The sequence below is a fragment of the Lissotriton vulgaris genome, chromosome 10 (assembly GCF_964263255.1).
Source record: "Lissotriton vulgaris chromosome 10, aLisVul1.2, whole genome shotgun sequence".
Lineage (NCBI taxonomy): Eukaryota > Metazoa > Chordata > Amphibia > Caudata > Salamandridae > Lissotriton > Lissotriton vulgaris.
The window spans coordinates 747,413,066-747,438,136 of NC_141698.1; the positions used below are offsets into that span (position 1 = coordinate 747,413,066).

Sequence of the window (25,071 nt, forward strand, 5' to 3'; positions counted from 1 at the left end):
TATGCAAAAACCTAGGTTTCCGCCAATGCATGCTGGCATTTAGAATATTAAAAAGTGACACAACTGGTCAGATTGTAATTGCCGTTTCAGAATTTCTGGCTGCCATGTGGCACAAGCGTAGGTCACTAATCGTATAAACCTAAGCATGCTCTTCCAGCCCATGGCTACACATTGTCCCTTTTTACATGTTCTTAAATTGTTACATGAAACTTAGGGGCTTCAATATCTGCATTTGCTGCTGGGACCAGCCATCAGGACCTGCCTTTGCCGAGTTGTTCTTCACGGTACCCGTCAGCGCCCTGCAGAGCGAGTCCTCCCGCCGCCGCTATTTTCATCTTAGCGGCCGCCGAGCGGAGGACTCGCTATCCCTACACCACCTGCGGTGGCGCACTCTGACGCCGTCACTAGAGCGCCCGGAGGCGCATTAAAAGATCTCTCACCGCCGAGTCGCTGGAGCGCCCGGGGCTAAGCCCGGGCAAAGGGCGGGCCGTCTGTGGCAGGCCGAGGCTGGGCTGGGCTACCCCCCCTCTACCTATAATCCCACTTGCTTCACTTTGCGGCTCACACAGAAGTAACTATTACTTTTTTGACTTTTCTTGTTAATGTCGTACTATCTTTATTCTCATTCTTTTCTCGATGCAATCACTGTAGTAATATGTACCTCCTTAGTGTAAGGTTTTAGCCATATTTTGCTTAGTGTATTATTCTTTTACATAAACCTAGATCAACTACTAAATAACATGGGGTAAAATACTCCCACCCATACCACTGGAAAAACTAAAGCTACTGTCAACCCCCCCTTACCCACACTTACAGCAATAGACCGAATGCTGCAGCAGACAATTGGGGTGGTCGCCTCTGCTATTGAAAGCACAGAAAGACGTCTCTCTTTGCCACCTGGCTTCCTTCCCCCTTTACCTAACCCAAACATGTCTATGTTAACAACCAACTCCCAGGAAACCTTGCTAGCCCCCTCATCTGTTGCTTTACCCAGAAGAAATAGCATAACACCAATAAATGATAGGTCTCTTAGGGATTCAACAGATGTAAATGACCTACTGCCCTCAACTACTCGGCTATCTGTAACTCCCTCTTTACGTCACAGTATCAGAACAATGATTCTACTCCTCTAAACGAGGAGAATTTAGAAAACGAGGGACACGATACTCTAGGAAGTCCAACCTCTATCTTAAATATCAGTGACAGCCCCTGTGTAAGAACTAGAGGACAGAAGGCCAGATCTAAGCAAAAACACTCTGCTAGAACAAGGCAACATAGTAAAACTAATAAACTAATAAAAAGAACATTAAATTTAAAGAGAGTAAAGTCCCAGGAAATTTAAATGGGAGTAGTGTAAGTGAGGGGAATGGTCAGCCAATGAATGTCCCCCCATTTAGTCGTTAATAGGGACTTAACAGATGATTCATTTTGGCAAAGAATGGAAACTCTTTTAACGACTTTTTTGGAACCGATTACGCTAAAGGTCAAAGATACAGAATTGAGGCTAATCCAATATCGAGGGTAAGTTTGATAAACAGCTGTCTCCAAGCAAGACTAAGCCCCTACCTCACCCTAGTGCTACTTGTTCTAAAACTGGCACTCCAGCTTCTGCAAAAGTGCCAGCCCCATCCAAAGTGGTAGCTCCAGTTAAAACATCAGCAACATCCAAAGTGCTAGCTAAATCTAAACATACCAATTCAAAACCTACTGATCGACTTGATCACAGTACCTCAAGAGGAGATATTATTACTCACGATAAGGGGCCCGCTGACTCACCCTCTGTACCCCAAATGCACCTTCGCTCATATCATCTCATAAACATAGAACATCAGAAGATCAATTTGAGGAAGGAGTATCGCCGAACCTCTTTAATTTAAATCTCCCACCAGAAGCAACACCGTATACTGTGGTCTTGGCAAATGTACCTCCACTTCCACCTGGAGAACCACTTCAACCAGGAGAAGTGTGGCTCACTGGTTAGAGGAGGCAGACCTGGAAGCAGAGGTCAGCCCGGGACCAGGGTTCAATTCCCGGCACGGCGGGGTCTTGATTCCTAAAATGTCCATGGACTCGACAATTCTCGCTCCGGTGCCTACTCGATTCATGGGTTCACACTCTGAGACTCTGGGCAATAGCTTGCTTAATCTCCACAACGGCCCCTCGCGGTGGGATGCCTGGCTTTCACCTTGTGGATACCCTGCCGGGGTTATCTCACAGGGGAATACCAGGACGGGTTCCCTAAGCAAGCGCTTAGATACCGGGTCGGTGATTTGCGCCATATAAATACATGTTGTTAGACCTGTCTGCCCTTTGGGTAGTCCCTCCTAATTAATTATTTATTTTGTCCCCCTTTTTGGACCCTCAAACCTTTTTATCTTTTTATGTCCACTGGTTTTTTGTGGTATTGACCTGGGGGTTAGATGCTCTTTTGCCTCATAGTCCTTTTTCCTGAGGCCTAGGTGCCTTTACTGACTAAAAACTAGGAGGTACACAAAATGGTGGCCATTAACTGCCATAACTGCCACCCTAGGAGAAAGACCCATAGGTTAGAATAGGGACCTTCCAGAATCTTCTGGACCCTGCTGGACCCTTGTTGGTCAGCCTATAAAAGGCCAGGGACAGGGTAGCCATTTTGTGAAGTCCAGAGAGCTTGAGGAGTGAGGTAGTGGCGTGGGGAGGTAGGCGCGCAAGAAGTAGTTAGTTTATCTGTAAGGTAGACAACCTCTTCGTGAGGACGTTCCCCCCCTAACCCTTGAAAGAGCCCTGACGTTGGTTTATGACATCTGAGGGAAGCGGCTTCGTAATTTCTGCTGGCCCCCTCGGGTCCCCCTTTTCCCCTGCCTTCATGGACACTGCCTGCTGACTGTGGCAAGCCCCGCTAGTCCGCCTTACCGGTTCCCAAGAGAGGGAGTCAGGAATAAGTTAGGCAACCTGTGCTGCCCGGAGAGTCACTGGTGGAGAGGATAGTGTCTGCGGAAGTGGCGCCGTTCTGTGCACATGACCAGGGGTAGCGGGCCGACTGCTGGTGGAGAGCGAAGTAGCGCCGATCAGTGCACAGGCCCAGGGGTAGCGTGGACGACGGTTGTGGAGAGCGAGGTAGCGCCGATCAGCGCGCAGGCCCAGAAGCGGTGTGCCTGACTGCCGGAGGAGAGTAAGGGAGGCATCTCCTTGCTGAGACACTGCTCCCCCGCGCCTGCTCAGTGGCGCGATCATCGGGGAAGCTGAGGAGACGGCGCGAGTGGCCGAATCACCGCTAGTCCCAGGCAGGCCTCCCCTCGGTGCCGGTTTAGAGAACAACTGACCCGGCCCACGCTGGAGGAGCCGCCGGGAGAGGAGGTCTGGTGACTAAGGGCTGGTTGGCTGAAACGGCACATTACTCAACTGGCCCCCAAGTAAGGTGGAGACAGGGGGGAGTTGTTGTATGACTGGGGAACAACCGTGATACCAAAGGGAGATCTTTCTTGACCCCGAATACCTTGGATAACTGAGAGGCCAGCCCTGACAGATTTGGGGAAGACTGAGACTAAAAGTCATCAAGATTAAGAGTAAAGAAGAATAAGTGAAGCAAGGGAAAGCAACTGTGCTGAAGAAAACTGAACCCCTGTGGCTGATAAAGATGGGGATTGTGGTCTAATTTTGTATTCTCTTTCAGAGGTGGAAGGGGAGGAAAAACTTTGACCTTGCCTTATTCAAACACCCGAGTTAGCTATAAATGAGCTGATTGCAGCATTGAACCTGGCATCTGAAACCCTGGGGTTACTCACCTGATTGTAGAGAAAGTGTCACACGGTGGGTACTAAGGTATCATACCAGATTCCTATTGCCTGGATATTCCCAGGGTGTTAAGCCAGGGTGTATTGTGAATTAATGGTTGAAACTGTTTTAATGTAAAGCCAGAAATGCAGAAGTAACTGAAGAAGGAGGGAGTGAGGAAGTTTACAGAAACAAGAAGCGTAAATACACTGAATTCATTGTAACTGTGGTACTGATTTAGCATTTGAACACAAAGTAAGAAGTTAACAACAAAAGAGATCATAAAGCTTTTCTACTTTTATAAAAAGTAAGGTGTAGTGTCATTTTTGGATGGATGGGCACTGAGTTACTGAGTGGGTGAGACGCAAACTTAACACATGTACTTTGGAGTTAGGCCTTCCTATTTAGTGCCAACCTACCTTATGTGACTTGGAGACCCCAGGTCAAACACATGTACATTTACATTTACATTTACCACCTAATACAGATGAAAATTGGGCAATCTTGAGAAATACATCCCTTTACTTTTTGTCATCCAGGGTAGGACTTAAAAACCATCTTTTCTCAGAGTTTAAAATGGTTAGACGAGCAAGATGGATAGGCACTTCAACTAAAACACTGAGGGGTGATTGTGCGGTCTTATCATTTTGATCACCTCAATTGATTGACACTGTAATGGAGAGAGCGGCCACGGGGATTTACGACCCACTTCTTGTTAACCTTCTTCCCCTTGGCTACTTTTACCCTCCTCCTCGACTAAATAGATGCATTGCTCCTGTCAGTTACCCGACTAGGAACTCGGAAGAGCCATGGGCTAGAAGCTATGGAATTCCTACATTCAATTATTTTTACACTCTTAGCGGTCTGGAAAACATTGACTGACTGAGGTTAACTACTATTAACCCCACTGTCCAAGGTACAGACAAAGATTTTTACTGTGAACTCTGCATGAGGGAAAACATAGCTGTATTTGGGGAGAACACACCATTATCAGTGTCAACTATGTGTAAAGGTGGGAAGCCCGGGGGGAGGGTGGGGGAGTGGACACGGGTTGGGGGATAACCAGCTAGCCCCCCTTTACATGTTAGCCCTATCCCTCTGTCCCCAGTAGCCCTGTCTACTCCTTCAAAAGATCCACCGGTTCTCAAAATTTCATCATGGAACATAGCTGGTATCAGATCTAAAATTGATCATCCTATCTGGAGGGACTTCGTTGAATTGCAAGACCTGCTTTGTTTTCAAGAAACATGGACCCTTGAACCAGTGCACCTGAACGGCTATAGAACATTTTGTACTGCAGCTGTAGCCGTTCCTCATGGGAGACCTAAGGGGGGTTTGAGTATTTATTTATCAAACAAACTAAAGTGTGAGAAAACTATCGAACCTGTTAAAGACATTTACTTTCAAATGTTGGTTCTTGATCTGGGTTGTAATACTCCGATTGTTGTTGCTAATATATATAATAATATTCCTGTTGACGATGTTATGAGTGTCTTGAGGAAATTGACCAAGGTTTTCCTTCGCAAGAAAAAAAATTTAAACAGAAATTGATGGTAATCATGTTAGGAGATTTTAACTGTAATTTGTGCGAATTAACTAAGGATAATAGGTGTGGCATAGCGTGGGATGAAGGCGAGGGACAGTTTCATTTTAAGCATAATTTTCTAGGGGATCAATTTAATTTCTTGTTAGTCAATTTTGATTTAGGGTTCGTAAATGAAATGTGCATTTCCGCTCCGATAGTAGTTCCAACATTTAATGGTAGAGGTTGTTCCACAACTATAGACTTTATCACTATTTCTAATAACTGCAGGAACAGAATCCACTCCTTTAACGTTCCCGATATAGCGTTGAGTGACCACTATCCATTATGCCTGTCTATTTTGTTACCTACTGCTTCAATATTAATCAGTAATAGAGAATGCAATAGCCTAGATGCTGATTTGACAATTGGCAAAACCAATGGGTATACTTTAAAATGGGCCATGATAAATGAGGAAGAGATAATTAAAACAGTGATTGAAAAATGTTCCCTAGAAATAAATAAGTGTTTAGAGATAGATTTATCACCTGAAACTTGCCTTGCATCCTTCCTGGTAATATGGAGTTTAATTAAAAACTCTCTTACTAGGCAATTTAAGAATAGGAAGAAAGAGGGAGGATGGTTTGATTCTAGATGCACCAAGGCTTATGCAACTCTAAAAAAAGGCCCTGCATAATAAACCTAGATCAACCGAGGAAATTCGCAGACTTAGGAAAGATTACAAAGAGGCAATTAAAGATAGGAAAAATACTCTGAGGTCCGAAGCCTGGGGAGCTCTTCATACAGCCTCCACAACAAATGACAGTGTGAGTTTTTGGAAAATTGTGAGAACTCCCTTTCTTAGTGAAGAGACTGGTCCGAAAATAGATATTGCTATATGCAACTCAGACTGGGTCAGACACTTCTCAAGAGTCTATGAAGGAGAAGAATATGAAGAAGGTCAAGTGGGGTTTTTGACCTCCCTTGACGGCCATCCCCTTAATAGTAATTTGTATTTTACCCTGGAAGAGGTGGAAAAGGCCCCGAGTAGAAGTAAGGGCCAAAGGCGCCTGGACCAGACGGGGTTCCCATAGACCTATTTAAGAGTATTCTAGCTCTGTGGGCGCCCCTTCTGGTTCAGGTGCTTAACGCTAGTTGCGTTGCTGAATTCCTGCCCACGTGGGAAGAATCTGTAATTGTCCTGATTTACAAAAAGGGAAATAGACAGGATCCTGCCTGTTATAGGCCTATTTCCCTACTGGACTCCTTTACTAAAATTGCGGACAGAATTATTCTAGACTGACTTTTGGAATGGGCTGAGGAAAACTCTGTCCGGTCTGATCTTCAGTATGGCTTTCGCCCCGGTCTGGGGACAGTAGAGCAGGGTTTGAATTTGCTCATGTTGGTCGGGAAATACACGAGGGCAAAACAGGGCAACTTGTTTTTGGGCTTTGTGGATCTCTCGGCCGCTTTTGATTGTGTGGTACATTCTAAACTGTGGTCTATACTGGAACATCTTGGGGTTTAATCCAACATTATTAATTATCTTAAACGTTTTTATAGTAACGCGTTGGCCCGCGTACGTTTTGGCCTAAACGGAGAGCACACAGACACAATACCAATCAGGAGAGGGGTCAGGCAGAATTGTGTCCTGGCCCCCTTCTTTTTTAACTTGTACATAAACGGAGTCTTGTGCAAAGATAGTTCGGACCCTCCCTTTGTAGGCGGCCGCCCAATATCAGCACTTTTGTACGCTGACGACGCTGTACCAATGTCACGTAGGCTTACAGCGCGTAGTTTCTGACGCTTTATGAAAGAGTTGGGCCTGAAAGTCAATACATCCAAGACTTTCACTATGTATTGTGGCAGGCAAAATAAATCCAAGAGACCAATCTTCATAGCGGGGCGAAAATTGGAATTTGCTAAACACTTTTCCTATCTTGGGATACTTTTTGCCCAAAATGAGATGTGGTCTCAAGCTATTTTTGTTAAAAACTTGAGCTTTTAAGATCAACTGCCGCTCTCAAAATCTTTTCCAGTAAGCTAGGACCTAGACCCCCTGTGGAATTGATTAAAATCTATAAAGCCAAATGTGTAGCTGGCGCTACCTATGGCAGTGGGGTCTGGGGTTTTGCTAACCCCGCGCCCATACAGGTTCCTGAAAATTCCTTTTTAAAATATATATTGGCACTTCCCAAAAGCTCATCTAATTTTAACTGTCATTCAGCACTTGGCCTTTGTTACATTACTGATCTTATTAAAATAGAGCCAGTTTTGCTATGGCATAGACTCTGGACCCAAGAAGCGACACACTTAAACAGAGATGTCCTGACAGATATTTTGAAATTGGAGGGTGCTACAAAAATCCCATGGGTGAAGTAGGTTTTAAATTTCCTAAAAGATATTGGGAGAGTAGAATACTTATTGAATCCCACAGACATTTCAGCAATTTCACGGAAAGATCTGAAGAAAGAGTGTTTAGCCCTTTTGGATTCCAATAGGACTGCTGCGGAGGTCCTTAAACCTTCTATTCAGCAGCATCAATTGGTTTTAGCAACTTTTAAGATTCAGCCCTATTTAATCTATGTAACAAACAATTATGAGCGTTTTCTGCTTACACGTTTCAAATTGAATATCTTCCACAGACTGGTTAGTTTTCCTACAATTAATAACTGGACGCACAATCTACCTCTCTGCCCTTGCGATAACATCTCCCCCCAGAGTACCATTCATGTATTTCTGTTTTGTAAATTATATGATGAAATGAGAAAAACTGTTTTATTGCCTTTTTAAGAGAATTAGGACTCTGTCATTGTCGTGTGGCGATGATCAGTATTCAAGCCCTAGACAATTATGTATCTGTAGCAACAACAACTTTGTTTTTAAAAAATGTAATGATTATTAGGAAACGTAGGGACACTTAACTTGCACAAAAATGTAATTGTTTTTGCCCTCTGTATTCGTTTTTATGAATATAATAAACTTTTGTATTTTTATATAAACATGTATTTATGATATTTTATCTGTACTTTTATGATTGCACCGAAACAATCGAATAAAGATATTTTGAATTGAATTGGACATGAAACTTATTTATTGTTTTAACAATTTTAACCTTGTTAAATATCTATGAAATCTGACCAATTGTATTTGTGGTAAAATTTTGCTGAAATTGTTTTTTCTATAATGAATTTATACTGTCATCTACTTTGTATTGTTTTTATCTTTGTTCTCTTTTATGACATACCGCCAAAATAAAGATCACTGATATGAAATGATAGCAGGTGAGTGACAGAGTTGCCTATCTAATGCGGATTTTGCCACTCAAGTGATCTGCCACTTAGCGCCATTGTCTCTCAGGATGTTTCTAAGTTGCCTGGTTTCGCAATTTTACTGAGGAGGGTGTTATCATTCGACATGGACTTTGGGCTATACTGTTCCTCTAAATAGTTAACTAAGTGCATTACCACCATTTTACATGCTAAATTTAAACGGAGCAATTCTTTCCATTGTTGATCCTTACTTGTCCATATTAAGATAATACAACTAACAGTCTAGTGAGCAATTAGTTAGTTTAATGATCACCTTTTAAATACCTGGTTTCAATGAGTCCATAAGCAAGTAGAATTGAAACCGTTAATTATATAGCTTTCTTGTTTGGTGTAGTTTTTTTGTTTGAGCACTGCGTTTCTTGCCAAGAGGAGTCAATAAAGCCCGACCATTGTGAGTAAGGTTTGACATTATTAATGGGTACACCTTTGGATTCATATATCTGCAACACTACTTCGTTGTTACCATGCACAAGGAGAAAGCACGTTTTTCAATGTGCTGGTGGGGTGCACTGCAATTCGGTATAAACCGTTCAGGTTCATTAGTTGGGTTGCCATAGAATTTGGCTGACTGCAAAATGTTCTGACCGATTAGATTTTCTACAAGAACCAGAGGTGTGGCTTTCTTTTATTCTTTGGGGTATACCGTTCATACTTAAAACCAAATATGTGAAGTGCAACTTCATCTGAAATGATGAATTGGACATTTATAGTTCCATGCAATTAATTTTACAAAATCTTCATATTTTACTATACTTTTCATGATGGTCATAAATCATACATTGTTGATAAAAAGTGCTCTAAATACCAATCTTTACTTTAACATTAAATAGTAAAAAAACTAAAGTTCTTTCACCAAGCACAAGTCTGTCTATTTGTGAGGAGCTTATGTATTCAAAGGAAAATTACACTAAACAGCTGTGATGCTGGATATCCTCAAAGCAATAGCCCTCCCATGAGATACCTTACAAGTTGTTTGGTAAATAGCGAACAGCGGACATCTTGAACCAAGTGCGGCAGGAGGTACCACTGATGTCCATGAGGTGAGATGCAGACTACCTGTGTGCGCAGCTCTTTTTGTTTGGGAGCCTACAGCCCAAATCTAGTGTCTGCAGAAGCGCCACAAAGGAATAACAAGCATTTGGAATGCATTTATGCGAGTTTAAGCTATTGGCATTGTAGATGACAATGCCTTTTATTTATGTTTTTTTTTAAAAGAAGAAAAAAGGCTTTGTTATTTGCAACCTCAATAGCTTAAACTCATGTAAATGGGAGACCTATTGCACTGCAAATGATTGTTACATTACCAAGTAGAAACGCTCCCTTTAGGCCCGCGTGGCAAATTAATTAAATAAACAAGCGCGGCCGCGAAAGTGGACCGCGCTGAAAATAAAAAATAAAAATAGTGCTTACCGACTTATGAAGGAGACCTTGTAACGCCACAAGTAAAATGCCCAGTCCTCATGGGAGCTAACAAATGGTGACGGGGGTAACAAGGAGGGACTAACAAGCCTAATTATCAATCGGAAGCCAGCATTTATCAAGGACAATGACACCAGCCAATGAAAAATATGGGAGGAGAGTAGGCGAGGCTTCCACAGCATACTAGACTACTGCATGCCTCACAGAGCGAGCAGTGCATGTGCGCTGCCGCTAGGCACAGCCTAAAAAGGTCCAATATAAGTGAGCAGTGGAAAACTCTCTCCCTCCACAGCAGTAGGGAAGGGATTAGTCTTTAAAGTGGGGGAAGGTTGTGTGATAACCAAAGACTGCAGGTGATCAAAAGGTGGAAGGTGTGAGAGGGGGCAAAGTAAGACACTCTCCTTTCCACAGCTGAACTACACCCCCCAGGCCAACATATCTCATGTGGACCCTGTAGACAAAAGGGATGTGCAATAGCCTAAGTTAGTAAAAGGGGAAAATAAGTTTGGTCCTGAATGAATTTGCAAGCATTCAATGCTTACAGTTTGTCCACATGACAATTTGAAGGACTATTCTGGTTAGAGCAGTCAGAATCACGAGACAAAGTGCTACAGAATAGTGAATGTTGCACAACAGCACCCTTCAAAGACAGGAATGAAGGAAAAATCTCAGTGCACCTGGAGTCTTTGTTTAGCAGTCCTTGGAGCTGAGAAAACCAACATTCATCACAAGTAATGATTGCCTAACGTGTGTACCTCTGGTTGAGAAAAATATTTCTCCATGTGATTCACGTTCTTGAAAGCAATATGAAAACATGTAAATCTACAAACTATGTAAAAATAGCTACAAAAACACCATTTAAGTGTAAGTATGTGTTTTTATTCTAATTACCATACCTGGGCTATATTGAAGATCTGTGCACACACTCCGAAGGGGACTAGGGTGTTGTCTGTACAAGGAAGTAGATCTCAAAATATTGAAAAAGTCTGGAAAACCTGTTTAAACAAACACATAACTCATTAAAATAAGGTTATTAGATAGCCCGGTAGCAGAAAAACAAATGTTTAATAACTTACCATATTCAAAAGTCTGTCAAAACCTCAAAATGGGGTAGGGTGGTGTGGTGTCTCTCAAAAAGAAAGAGAGAGGAGATAGATAGTTTGTGGGAGTCTACCCTCATCCCCCCGGGACGCCATGTGTACTACTGCACAAAATGTTCAGCTCTTAAAGCTGTTCTTTGTGACTGAAGGAGAGCCTGTCAGTTTCATTTAGAGCTGTTCATGGTGCCCAAGAAGGAATCCAAGACTAAAAAAGGAAGATAGTACGTTGGATGAAGTGCATGCCTTATACTCTACATGATCAATCAACCAAAGCTTTCTGGTTGTGGAAAGCGCCCGACACAAGTACTAGGGGCCGAACATAACACAAGGTCTTCACTTTCTGGGATGACGAGGAAGGTGGGTCATGCAATTCTGAGCCCAGGAATGTGGGATGGAATATGAGGGAATGATATAAGTGGATTACGGTGAATGACCGGCTGGTGGGTATCATTGGGCAGGAAAAAAAACAGAGTTCCTATACTGCTTCCCATGGTCAGGATCTGGAGAAGTAAATCAATTGTATTCAGAATATCAGCATTCCTGGGCACAATTCATAGCTTTTCCATCCCTCAAATATTTCAAGCATCAAAGTGATAATCATCCACTGGAAAAGAGGTCTGAACTGTCCTGATCAGGGGGAGACTAACAAGAGAAAACTGACTCGGCCCACTAGTGTAATACCTTCCCCGAAGTGCATGCTGACACTCACTCACCCAAAAATGCAGGACTCTCTACCATGTGGCAGAGGCATCCTGAATTCAAAGGTGCAATGGTTGACTGGTAACCCAAGTGCAAGATGTGGCACTGAACTTCAACTGATAGAATGGTAGATGTAGTCTTGAAAGGTGGGTGCGATACGCCTGCTCGAGGGACTTTAACAATGAGATTCTATGTCAGGACCGGAGGCTTCAGATTATGCTTTTGTACCTTCTCCGCTGTTTTATTCACAAAAGTCACAGCAGCCAAAAAATACACAAATAACAACAGCCCTATCCCAGCACAATGGTATGAGAAATTTTTGTCCATCAACTACAACTCCCATGAATATCATTAGGCAGTCCTCAACATAGTCCTTTCTCAGTATCCACTGCGGCTAGATAGGACGTCCCCTTCATGACCACTTCCTCTTTCTTCGCTGCTTCGCAGCCAGTTAAGTGGTCTTTATTTCTCTCTCCTCACTTTCCTTCAATGGTTGGGGTTTGTTGGATTTAAAGTTGTCGATTTTTCATGCATTCATTATTGTGGGGTTTACTTTGATGCTCCGTTTTCTTTACAGAGCCCTTTCTGGTCGCGGGAACTTTATGTTCCTACGCGACTTTGCCCGTTATTCGGCCGCTAGGGGGTGCTGGTGCGTCTCGTTCTCCTCGGCACCATTTCCGTCAGGGAGTTGCGCTGAGGAGACAGTTTCTGCGGAGCCTTCCCCTGTCGCCTCACCCAGACGCTCGAATTAGAGTCTGTATTGCCCCACAATTGTTTCAAACGCCCCGGTGGGGGTCTGTATTGCGGCATGACCGCGTTGCCGCCTGCGGGCGTATGAGGGCACTCTGAGCCGATTGCTTCTACTCATTGAAACTAGCGCGCGGGGAGGTGACGAAGGCCCGGTCCTGTCAGGAGGGCCTGCGCGCTAGTGGGGTGAGTGCCCCCCCCATTATTCCCGGTTACACAGGGCACTACATGCTGGCAGTTTTTCTCTGCCCCAAAATTCCTGCACTGGCTATAGCCGGCGTCCCGGTTGATTCGAGACCCCTTGGATTCCTACATTGGATTTTGCACTGAGTGCCAGGTGAAGATGGGGGACGAGTATTACGAAGAAGAGGAATCACAGGGCTATCTTAACAACGATGAGTTCTACCAGGCTGTCGATAGCTCGATTTACAGATGCGTCACAGAAATAGTAGGCCCTATGGAGGAGCGCCTCTCGGACCGCATTAATCAGGAGTGCCAGAGGGTGACTCAGGCACACTTAGGGGATTCTGCTGGTCCAACAACACCTACGGGGACTACCCCCCCAGCCCCTAAGAGACCCTGTAAGGAGGGGGTGTCGAGTGGGACACGAGGCGTGGACAAGGATGCCTTTGAGAGGTTGCGCGACGCATTCCTGGCCAAGGCGACAGATCCTGCCCCTGCGTCCTCACCGGCCCTGGGCCCTTCGGGCCTTCGGGTCCAGAGTCATTTATAAAGAAACTGGGGAAGTTCGTCAATACATTCACGTCCCTGGATAGGGCCCAGTCGAGTACTAAGAAGGTGTTCCATCAGCGTTTCTCCAGGGGGGCCGGTCGCGGAGGGACCGGCCGTGGTGGTCAGCAGGCGACCAACAGGAATCAAGGCCCCGGAAGAGGACAGTATGCGTCATCACAGAACTACAACACCTTCTACCCCACCAAAGGACAACGCTTCCGTGGACGAGGTGGATTCAAGAATGCTGCAGGGAACGCCTCCAACGGTGAGTGTTATACCTGCGGACAAAGTCCGGGTGGGGGGACGGTTGGCTTTGTTTCCAGATGCCTGGGCCGCCATCACAGCGGACGCATGGGTTTTATAAACCATAAGGGGTTTTCATGTGGGATTTTACGATCAGCCCCGCCAGGGCAGACCACCCCCCTCTATCGTTTTCTCTTGCGTAGACGCTTGTTTGATCGATGAAGAGGTTTCAGACCTGCTTCGCAAGGGTGCCATTTGCCGCTCGGTTCAACACCCGGCTGGGTTTTTGAGCAACTTGTTCCTAGTGGACAAGACGGATGGAGGGAGGCGCCCGGTAATCAATCTCAAAGAGTTCAACGGATGGTGATCTACCGGCACTTCAAGATGGAAGGTATCCATCTTTTACGAGATGTTTTGCTTCCCAACGATTGGATGGTGCGATTGGACCTCAAAGACGCTTATTTGGTGGTCCCAATTCACCCACCACACCAGCGTTTTCTGCAGTTCCGGTGGAGAGGTCAAGTGTTCGAGTTTACCGCCCTTCCATTCGGTCTTTCCTCGGCCCCTTGGTGCTTCACCAAGCTCCTCAGGCCCGTAGTGGAATTCTTGCGGAGCCAAGGTATCCGGATGATAGTCTATCTGGACGACATCCTGTTGATGGCGCAGTGCCCGGTACAATTGGACATTCAACTGCACCAGACGATATCCCTACTCCAGGATCTGGGGTTTGTCATCAACAGCGGGAAGTCTGTACTGGTTCCATCTCAGTCAGTGGTGTTCCTCGGGTTTACCGTGGATTCAGGGAGATGCACTCTGAGCCTTCCCTCCAAGAAGCTAGGGAAGATTCACCACATCCTACGGCAGACGATCTCTCGATCGCATACCTCCCTCCGTCAGATTGCCCGGGTGGTAGATCCGCTCTCTTCCTCCATCCAGGCAATCTTTCCAGGGGCCCCTTTATTACCGCGCCCTGCAGCGCCTCAAGGCGCATCCCCTTCGTCGCGGTCTGTCGTACGATCAGGTGGTTCCCCTGTCAGACGAGGTCAGGGAGGAGATGAATTGGTGGCTGACGCATATGGAGGCCTGGAATGGCCGAGCGGTTTTCGGTCCGGTCCCCGACCTGGTGATAGAGTCCGACGCCAGCCGAGCTGGTTGAGGCGCCGCAGGCGGCGCCTGGTCGTCCGGGAAACAGGAACTTCGTATAAACTGCCTGGAACTGTTGGCCGGGTCCTTCGCGGTTCGCTGCTGGACCAAGGACACTGTTCGGTCCTGCGTCTTGCTTCGCATGGACAATATCTTGGCTGTACGCTACGTCAACCATTTAGGAGGTCCTCGTTCCAAAGCTCTTTCAGATTTGGCGAAAGATTTTTGGAATTACTGCCTGGAACATCAGGTTTCAGTGACGGCGGAGTATCTGCCGGGTCAAGACAAACCAGGTGGCGGACTGGCACTCTCGACATCTGCGGGACTCCAGCCAGTGGAAACTGGACACACAAGTGTTCAGGTGGCTGAGCAGCACCTGGGGCCCATTCTCGGTGGACCTTTTTGCGTCCCGCCTGGACTTCCAGCTCCCTCGCTTCTTCAGCTGGAGACCGGATCCCATGGCGGAAGCCACGGACGCTTTTCTCCAGGATTGGAGCGGAGAGAGGTCTTACAGCTTTCCCCTATTCTCAATGATCCCTAGGGCGGCGGCCCATCTTCGCCGCCAGCAAGCGTACGTAGTCTTGATAACTCCATGGTGGAGGTCACAAGTCTGGTTTCCGGTTCTTCTGGAACTTTCTTGGGATTCTCCAATCCTACTCCCCCGGTTTCCGCGGCTTCTTCTCAGCGCGGACGGGGAACTCCATCACCTGCTCACTCAGAGCTCGCTTCACCTCATGGCGTGGAGGCTATCGGGCGACGTTGGTCGCTCCCGGGCCTTTCGAGACCAGCTGAGAGCTTCCCCTCGAAGGCTTGGGCAGGCAGCACGACAAAGCGTTATCGCTCTGCCTGGAATAGATGGTCACGTTGGTGTCTGCGACGGGACCTGGAACCCGTGGTCGCAGGCGTAGTTCCTGCGTTAAATTACTTGGCGGAGTCAGCTTCAGCTGGCCTAGCTTACCGCACTATTAATGCGATGCGGTTGGCGATTTCGGCGGGTCATCAACCGGTGGCGGGAGTCCCACTTGGAGAGCATCTTTTCGTGTGTCGCCTCCTACGAAGGGTTCGACTTTCACTGCCTCCAGAGCTGCGTTATTCAGTTCTTTGGGATGTTAACCTGGTTCTCAACCTTTTTTTGTCATGGCCTCCGAATAAGTATCTGTCTTTGAAGGAGCTTTCAGAAAAATTGGCTATGCTTCTATGTCTGGTTTCATGCAGGCGAGTGTCGGATGTGCGGGCCTTGGATGTCGCGGCAAGAGTTTTTTCCCCTGATGGGGTGATTTTCACGTTGGGGCATCGCACGAAGTGTGCTTCAAGGACGATTTCCTACCCATACTTAGTGGACACTCCCAAGTTGTGCGTGGTACAGTGTTTGAAAGCTTATGAGGAATTAACCTTGGAACTTCGTCCTCGGGGCGAACGACAGCTGCTAATCGCGCTGCGCAAGCCACACAAGGCTGTCTCTTCTTCCACCATTGCCAGATGGGTTCGGTGGGTAATGCAGGAAGCAGGCATTGACACGAAACAGTTCGGTGCGCATTCAGCTAGAGGGGCCATGGCCTCGAAGGCTTTCTCTTTAGGTGCCAGATTGGAGGATTTGATGCGAGCTGCAGATTGGTCTTCGGACTCCACTTTTAAAAGGTTTTACTTCAAACCGGTGATTGATATTGCTCATTTGGTGCTGAGTAAGCTTTGAACTAGCATAATCTGAAGCCTCCGGTCCTGACATAGAATCGAAATTTGCCTAGCAGTGTAACGGTAAGTTTCAATTCTATTAAGGACACGGAGACGAGGATTATCCATCCCGGACTTCTTGGGGAGTTTTTTCCCACCCGTACGGCAGTAAGTACTTAGGTTTTCCAGATGTGTGATTGTGACAGCTGTACATAGTGCATTATATGTTTATGGTACATGGACAGTTTTTCCCTTTCACTGCTGACGCTGTGATATCTTTTATAGGAAATGATGGCGCCAAGCAGGACCAATAAGAACATAGCGTGCCTCGCGCGAAGAAAGAGGAAGTGGTCATGAAGGGGACGTCCTATCTAGCCGCAGTGGATACTGAGAAAGGACTATGTTGAGGACTGCCTTATGATATTCATGGTAGTTGTAGTTGATGGACAAAAATTTCTCATTTGTTTGCCCATACCCTTGTTCTGGGATAGGGCTGTTATTTGTGTATTTTTTGGCTGTTGTGACTTTTGTGAATAAAACAGCGGAGAAGGTACAAAAGCATAATCCTCGCTCCGTGTCCTTAATAGAAATGAAACTTACCGTTACACTGCTAGGCAAATTTCGATTCAACCCCCAAAACAATCTATCAGGTGTGGACCCAGAACCACTGAATCCACTGGCTAGGTGCATGGTGTATCATATAAAAACTACTAAAGGCTCTACTAAATGTAAACCTTCTAAGAGAAAGGAGAAGTCTGCTTAACACATCTGAAGATTCGCTCAGATCCCCCATAAGTGAGCTGAGAAACTTTGAGCTGTGATGGGCTTTCAAATAAATCCTAACAAGTCCATGCTCTTAATGGTACAGGTTTATCATGCCCAAACTAAAAATCTGAAATTGCGCACTCTGCTTTGGTTGAGCGGGGAGCCCACAAATATATCTGGGTTTCAGTCATAAGAACTCACTCATTGAAATTTGACTAAAACTGAAGACTGATTTTGTGAGCGACCTCATCAAATAGAGAACAAAATGTATCTCATTCACAGGCAGAATAAACGTAGTTAAAATTAACCAAGTGCCTTGCTCGCTCCCCCTTCCAATCATGTCCAGTTCCAATGCCCGTACTGTAGCTTTTTGTAAATAAATCTTAAGTATTATATGGGCAGACAGACGACACAGCTAGGGACTCGCAGACACAAGTCTAGCATTCAACTATGTACATATTGAAATGGCATTGATCTGCACTTCTTAGGAGTGTTGGGGGAGTCTGCCAAAACAGACTGAATGCAAACAAACCCATATGGATTGGGTGGTAGCAGTGAGAGAACTCTGGCGTAATGGAATGCATGGTCTCCCAAGGTGTGACTGCCATAAAATACATGGCTACCCTATGTCAAAAGATCAACACTAGAAAGATGGGACCTTGAGACTAAGGGAACCATATTTTGTTGTCACTCTTGACCACAAATGTCACACCCTATGTTTCCGCTGCAACAGAATGGGCACATAGATCAAGGAGATTTACAGACTTCTGGCATTCTCATAGACAATTTGCGCTGCTTTACTACACTGATTGCTACGCTGGCTTTGTGGCTATTGCCTTAAAACTTTCCAGGCATCTACAGATTTTTTATGATGTGTGTCTTATATTCCCACCATGCCATTTTATGGATTGTTTTATCACTGCGTGGACCTTCACTACTGCTTTCAGAGTTTCCCTGCTAGGCCATATCAATCTTACATACCATGCTTGTTTTCGAAGAAGGATTCTGCAGAGGTATGAGATGTGTGCCACTGTGAAGAGCTTTCTTTAGTCTTTATACAAATACCAGGAAGAAGTCTGTCAACAAGGTCACTGAGTTGGTCAGTTTTCAACTCCGACAATCCCAGGTCTTTAAGATTAAGTAAAGGCTGAAAACAAAAATTGGGTAAAATGATTTACACAAAATCGATTTCATTAGTAAATATATCAAGAAAGTAAGTATGATTTACAAAATGGATGCACTTTGACTAACCTCACTGCTTGGAGCTTCGATCTCAGACACATCTCTTTGTAAGCTTGAAAGAGAAGCTGTACTGACAGAAGTAGCAGAACTCTTTAAAGAGTGAAAGGCATTGATGAGATGACTTAGGGGGACAGTTACCTGCAACAAAATTAATGTAGGAGTAACATTGCGTTTAAGGCACAAGTTCAACTCTGGGAGAAAAGACAGAGTAAGGATATCAATGAAAAAGGAAATACTCAACATTCTAAGAAGCTCACATAACTACAATTGCTTTGATAATTACAGTACATCTCAAAAAGTAATATGCCCCCAATAGCAAATGCAGTACCTCCCCACTGTGTGTTTCTGGAGACTTCCACAAAGGCAATACAATGATTTAGAACCTAAGCATTTTGATCTGACATCTTTCATTTGTCTTAAGGTACTAGGAGTGCACTAGCATTGACAGAAACAGGTTAGGGCTAATTCATTGTAGATAAGTATCCACAGACTGAATTTTATTAGCACACACAAATAAGCACACTAACGTCCGATTTTAACACATTCATCATGGATATTCTTACTAAATCCCACATATTAGCTAGTCAAATGATATTTGGACATTTACTTTTATTTTTTTTGTTTACGGTAACTACATGTTAAAGGAGCAGTAAACAAGTCTTTGTAGTTAGGGCTACCATTAGGTTGAGCCTACAAGACAGTGAAAGCTCTCTGGCTACAAAATACCTATTATGGGCTTAAAAATAACTTACAGAGACTAACAGTTCACCCATCGATTACCATTTGCTGGTTTTATGCCTCTTATGCAATGGCTTTCCTTGTCCCAGCTTGTCGATTTTGTGCTTAACCCGACCCGTGAGCAAGGCCTCTTTAGCATCTGATTGGCTCGCTCCTATGCTTCCACTGCTTACTTTTAGAGAAGCATTTTTTTTCATTTTGGTTATAAAAATGTTATTGTTATTATCTGTCTCCCCCCGCCCGCGCCCCCTCCGATTAGTTTAGTATGAAACTTTTTTCTAATTGTGGCATGTATACTGCATTTTAGAGCACAATAGTTTAAATAAATATTCTAAACTTCCATTGTGTCTCCTGGGCAAGTACGAGCGAGAGAGCAAAAGCGCATGTTCTGTTACCATGATCCATGAGAGGGTCAAGAGTGTTGTGTTCAGGGGGGCGTGGCCAGCAGCATGGCCGGTTAGGAAGTGCCTCTCCGGAGCTCCCGGAGTGCTGCCGCAGAAACCGACGATAATACGATCCCAGGGCACCCAAAATACAATAAACAGGAGCAGTAATACCCCCGGGGGTGGAGGAGCGGACTTGCCTGCAACGAAACAACCTCCCTCTTCCAGAAATCGCCCAGAGACGAGTGCCGGCGTGCGGACCCGACTTCGGGGCTCCGTCACTGAGCCGGAGACGGGTAGAAGAGCCGGTGTACTCCAGTGTAGGCAGACCTCAGTCCGGGGCAACACCGCAGGGGGCCCGGTAGCGAGAGCGGAGGCCTAGCTGAGGGGCTCGTCCTGCTCCGTAGCCCTGCTGCCCAGCGTCCGATCGACGGCCTGAGAGGACTGGACCCGGTGAACCGTCCTGCGGGGCGCCGCTCGCGATCCGGCGCGGACCTGTGAAGACAGACTGCGGACTGGAGAGGCAGTGAAGCCGGCCTGGCGGTGAGAGCGGGAGCCCATCTGGGAGTCTCGAAACGCTCCGGACTCCGGCTGCCCTGCACCAAGATGGCGGCCGGAGGAGAGAAGGCCCGATAAACAATCCTGTGGGCATTCAATCAAAGTCCCAGTAGCCGGTGAGGAGAGAGCGGGAGAGCTCTGGTCCGAGGCATGTGCGGGGGCTTGAGCCGGGGAAAGTGACACTGCCGAAATACTGAGGCGCCCCCCCCCCCCTCCTCTCGTGTGCCGATCTCCGCCTGGCCCCTTCCGGCTTGGCGGCTGTGGCGGGGAGATGCTGATGAGCCGCTGAGGGGACCACAGGCTGTGGATCAGACGTCCCTCGAGGAGAAAAGCGGGAACGCGCTGATCGACGGACTGAAAGGAGGTGACGAGTGGGGGGCGGACGCCGTAGGAACACCGGGGTGGCCCCCCCCCGATGCCCTCATAGCTACAACCTGCCTGCCCTCTAACGCCGTGGCGGACGGAGCAGCAAGGGAGTGACTGGCAGACCCGGAGACCCCTGGCCTGTGAACTAAAGTCCCTTGAGGAGGAAGCGGGAAGGCTCCTTGGACTGCGGCCTGCGCTGGGGTGGGGGCAGGAAGGCTAACCCTGCAGGGAATCTGGGGCGCCCCCCCCCCCTCACTCTCGCCGCTGCTTCTCTGCGCCACCAGGGCGGCCGGAGCCGCGCAGCGCAGTCTGGAGGGCCCCTGACTCGGCAGGTATTCCCCTCCGGGGCCTACGTATCCGCAGACAGGGGCGCCCGATCCAGCACTATCCACGCCCCCCTTCCACACCGAGGAGTCTGCCCCCCCCCCTCCCTGGCCCCTCACCACCGGATGGCTGGGACGGAGCCCCCCCCCACTGGGGGTAAGACTGCAAGTACCACACGGGAGGGCCACCCGGAGACACTGTGAAGGCGGCCTTGGGGCGGCGGCGAGGAGGAGAAGCCGTACCCGGATGGACGAACGGGCAGGTGGACTACCACGCGGCCAACTGAACGAGGGCCGGTTGCCCGTCGGCCGGCGTGGGAGTGGAGGTGGGAGCATAGCCAGGCGGACGCCAGCTCCGCAGTTCTCAGAGTGAGAAACAACACGCCACGCAGAGTCATTGACCCCGGGCAGGTGAGCTGAAGATGTCTGGGCCAGCAGGTTGCGACGGGTGAGCGACCCTGAGACACGGCCAGCTATGGGGAAGAAGGACCCGCCTCCCAAGCCGCAGAAGCAGGGTCCCATGGACAACTTTGTGGCACCCAAACAACAGCTAGAGGCCCTTCATGCGCCCTCCGGGGTGCGGACCGACACTAACCTACTACTGGAAGCCATCCAGGCGTCCAGGGCGGACATCCAGGAGTCACGGGCGGCGTTGGAGGTGAAAATCGGGGAAGTTGGGTCTGAAGTGACGCTGCTCCGACAGGACTTCCGCAAACTGTCGGATAGGGTGACGGCGACCGAAACTAGGATTGGCGAGAATGAAGACGCGATAACCACTCTGAAGAAAGACATGGCAGAGTTGCAGGTATCCTACCGACAACTGCTGTGGAAGGTGGACGATGCCGAAAACAGGGCGAGACGCAATAACCTGCGCTTCGTAGGTTTTAGAGAAGGAATCGAAGGAGGGAGCATGACCCTGTTTCTACGCACCTGGCTGAAGGAGACATTCCCCACTGCGCAGTTCTCTCCTTGCTTCATCATTGAGAGGGCGCATAGGGCCCTCCTGGCAAAACCACCTGAAGGAGCAAGACCGAGACCGGTCATTGCGCGCTTTCTTAATTTCGCAGACAGAGACTTGATATGAGGGAGGCCAGAAAAAAGCTGCGGCAGCGCCAGCAGGTCTGTGTTCAGCTCTCCCCAAGGCAAGCCGCGGCAGCGCCAGCAGGTCTTCCTTTTCCGGGATACAACTCAACATAAATTCAGCCAGGGCGACACCTGACACCTAAAACACATTCAGCGGTGTACGGAACACAAGATGCGTCAAACACATTTTAGCGGGGAAAGGGGGGGGGGGACACCGGACGAATAAACACATTCGCGGTGTACGGAACACATGATGCATCAAACACATTCAGCGGGGTAAGGAAGGACAGGATTATCGTTGATTCAGCAAGCTCCCCATCCCAGCGAACGTACACTCCATTACTCAGCACACCTCAACATTCATCCACACACCGTCCCCTAGACTGGTAAGACAGTTTTCCACCGCCCCTGATTCCTCAACCTGACCCTTGTGGCACAGGTACCATTACTCTAGGGAAGGGACAAGGACCATACACATTTGAACACAACTACGCAGTCACCACTGGATCCCACCCTTCTGGTGAATCCAGAAAACCATATTGTACTAGGGAGATGATTTACCCTCCCAAGCTAGGGGCACCTAACTAACAGTGTACACACACACTTTTTCCACAGAACAGACATTTAAGTAACCTTTAAAACTTTCCACAGAACAGGTATTTCTATTAATCATTAAACATTTCCACAGAACAGACATTTTTAGCAACCTGACCTGACCCATGTGGCACAAGTACCATTACTCCAGGGAAGGGACAGGGACCATACACATTGAAAACAATTACGCTGCCACCACTGGATCCCACCCTTCTGGCGAATCCAGAAAACACATTGCACTAGGGAGTTGATCTACCCTCCCGAGCTAGGGCCACCTAACCAGAACACATTTTTCACCGAACGGACATTTAAGTAACCTCTTAAAAACAATAATCTTCTTTCTTTGCGACCATTCACAATGCAGAGTTTTGTAGGGAGGCCAGTTATCGTTGTGGTACTGCGCAAACACAAGTCCGGATCCCACCGCTAGCCACCAGTGTAGGAAATGGGACCTTGGCCGGCCAGGGCTTGCACCACAGCCAGTCAGAGACCGCCACCCCTATGTAAAAACAACCCCTGCTCACCCATCTAGGTAACGCAGCGCGAGCAGTCAGGCCTATCTCGGAGGACATGTGTGAAGCATTTGCGCATGCACCCACCAACAGCAACATCCCAGGCCTCCCACAAAAGGAACTCCACACAAAGTATATATGAAAATAGTCTTTGTATTACGAAGGACACATAGGAACATACACTTTACAATGTGCCAGGGGCACGGCAGGAGGTACAAGGGAAAAAGGGTACAGGGCAGGGCCAAGGGGCCCCTGCCAGGTGTAGACATATCAACGGGGAACTTCCTAGCACTAGCAGTAGAACCCACTCTGACCAGGGATCACATACATGGGACATCGGGTATTCAGGAGAGAAGGGACAAGGTACATAGCACAACAGAGGCCCCCATCAGCAGGGCAACACATAATAACTCTCAGCATCACTTTGATATTAGTCAGTAGCACCCCATAGGCCAGATGGCCTTCTTGGGGCAAGGGCGCCTTAGAGTCTCGATGTCCAGAGTGGGCTGCAAGGGGCCCGGGGCAAACCTAAACGTGGCAGCGGCCCACGAAGTGCTGGGCCGCTGAGGGGCTTGGATGTAGCCTTGCAGGCTCAGGGGGGGCAGGGGGGGCCATGGTGGAGCCTCTCGCAGGCTCGGCAGGGTTAGGGACACGTGGTGGAGCCTCTCGGGGCTCAGGCAAGGTCAGGGACACGTGGTGGAGCCTCTCGCAGGCTCAGGATAAGCAGGGCACGTTGGAGCCTCCTCGGGGCTGGGGGGATAGGGTGCAGATGGAGCCTCTCGGGGCTCAGGGGACAAGGGATGGCCAGGTGGGATCCCCCTCGGGGGACCCGGCATCAATGGGGGACCCGGCATCAATGGGGGCCCCAGGGGGCGTGACGGAGCCTCGCGGGGCTCAGGGATGAAGTTGCGGGCAGGTGGGGTCCCCCTCGGGGGACCCGGTATCACAGGCGGCCCCGCGGGCCTCTATGCACATGTGTGCTCGCGCTGGAGGGGAGGGGCGAGCACCGACAATGTGCTCCGACGCCCCACCTCCCCTCCTGCAGCACTCACCGGTCGGCGGGCAGACGCGCCGGTCTCTCCTCGCTCTCCGGGGCTCCCTCTCGCTCCTGGGGGCCCCGGGGGGGAAGCGGCACTTCTGCTGGATGGACGCAGGGGCGCGGAGTCGGCTCCCGCGGCCCCCTGCATTGCTCGGCTCCCTCCCCTCCGCCTCCACCGTTCCCCGGGCCGCCGGCCAATCAGAGCGCGGCCCAGGAAAACATCATCAGCCCAGCCCGGGCCGACAGCCAATCAGAGCGCGGCCCGGGGGCGGGTCTCACGAGGGGTCCCGGGCGGCGGCGGTGAACACCGGGGGCAGTAACGGGGGCCGGGCTTCCTCGATCATGTAGCGAGGGCGGGGGCAAGCGAGGTAGGCACTCGCTGGGGGCTCGGGCCCCTTCACCCGAACGGCCAATTGCCGGGTGGCACCGGCTGGTGAAAGATAGCGCTCCCAGCGCTAGAAACATAAATGAAGCGCCCCAAGGTGCTAGGCCGGCAGGAGAGCGCTCCCGAGCGCTAGAAGCATTGATGAAGCGCCCAAGGCGCTAGGACAGCAGGAAAGCGCTCCCAAGGGCTAGTGGCATGGAAAGCAGAGTCCATAGGAAGTCCAGGAAGTCCGTAGTTCAGGAGCAGAGCAGGGCCCAGGGAGGCACGCCCTTCCCTGAGCCCAAGCAGCAGCACGACCCTGGCAGGGTCCCAAGCAGGAAGAAGAAGAGAGAGAGAAGAGGGCCCACCCTCCTTTTATACAGGAGCTTCCTTTGTCTCCAAAGGGGCAGGCAGGGAGAGAACCAGCCAGAACTGGTTATAAGGAATTTCATGTTACTGGCCAGGCCAGGGACACTGGACGCACCCCAGGGGGGTGGAGCCAGCCTGGTGGGGGGAGGCCCAGCCGGCTTCAGCCAATCATGCGCCAACAAACCTACTGCACACACGCACCAAGGTCTAGAAGTGGCACTTCCCTTCTAGTCACACACATGCCGCATACATCATCTTGTAGCACTCAACCTCACGAGCGCACACATACCAGACTCGACCCGGCACGCCCCACGCATCAGGAACTACCAGAGCCACATACATTCCCCATGCATTCCTATGGGAGGCAGATCTCT

General features: G+C 48.5%; 1 protein-coding gene across 1 annotated transcript in view; it reads right to left on the minus strand.

The window, feature by feature from the left end:
• Positions 1-25,071, minus strand: part of YME1L1 (YME1 like 1 ATPase) — a 465,708-nt gene that overhangs the window by 399,300 nt on the left and 41,337 nt on the right. Inside the window, exons 2-4 of the mRNA XM_086941610.1 lie at positions 18,378-18,506; positions 18,108-18,273; positions 10,923-11,021 (exon numbers count right to left, since the gene is read on the minus strand). Coding sequence (XP_086797736.1) covers positions 10,923-11,021; positions 18,108-18,273; positions 18,378-18,506 — 394 coding nt within the window. The remainder of the gene's footprint in view (positions 1-10,922; positions 11,022-18,107; positions 18,274-18,377; positions 18,507-25,071) is intronic.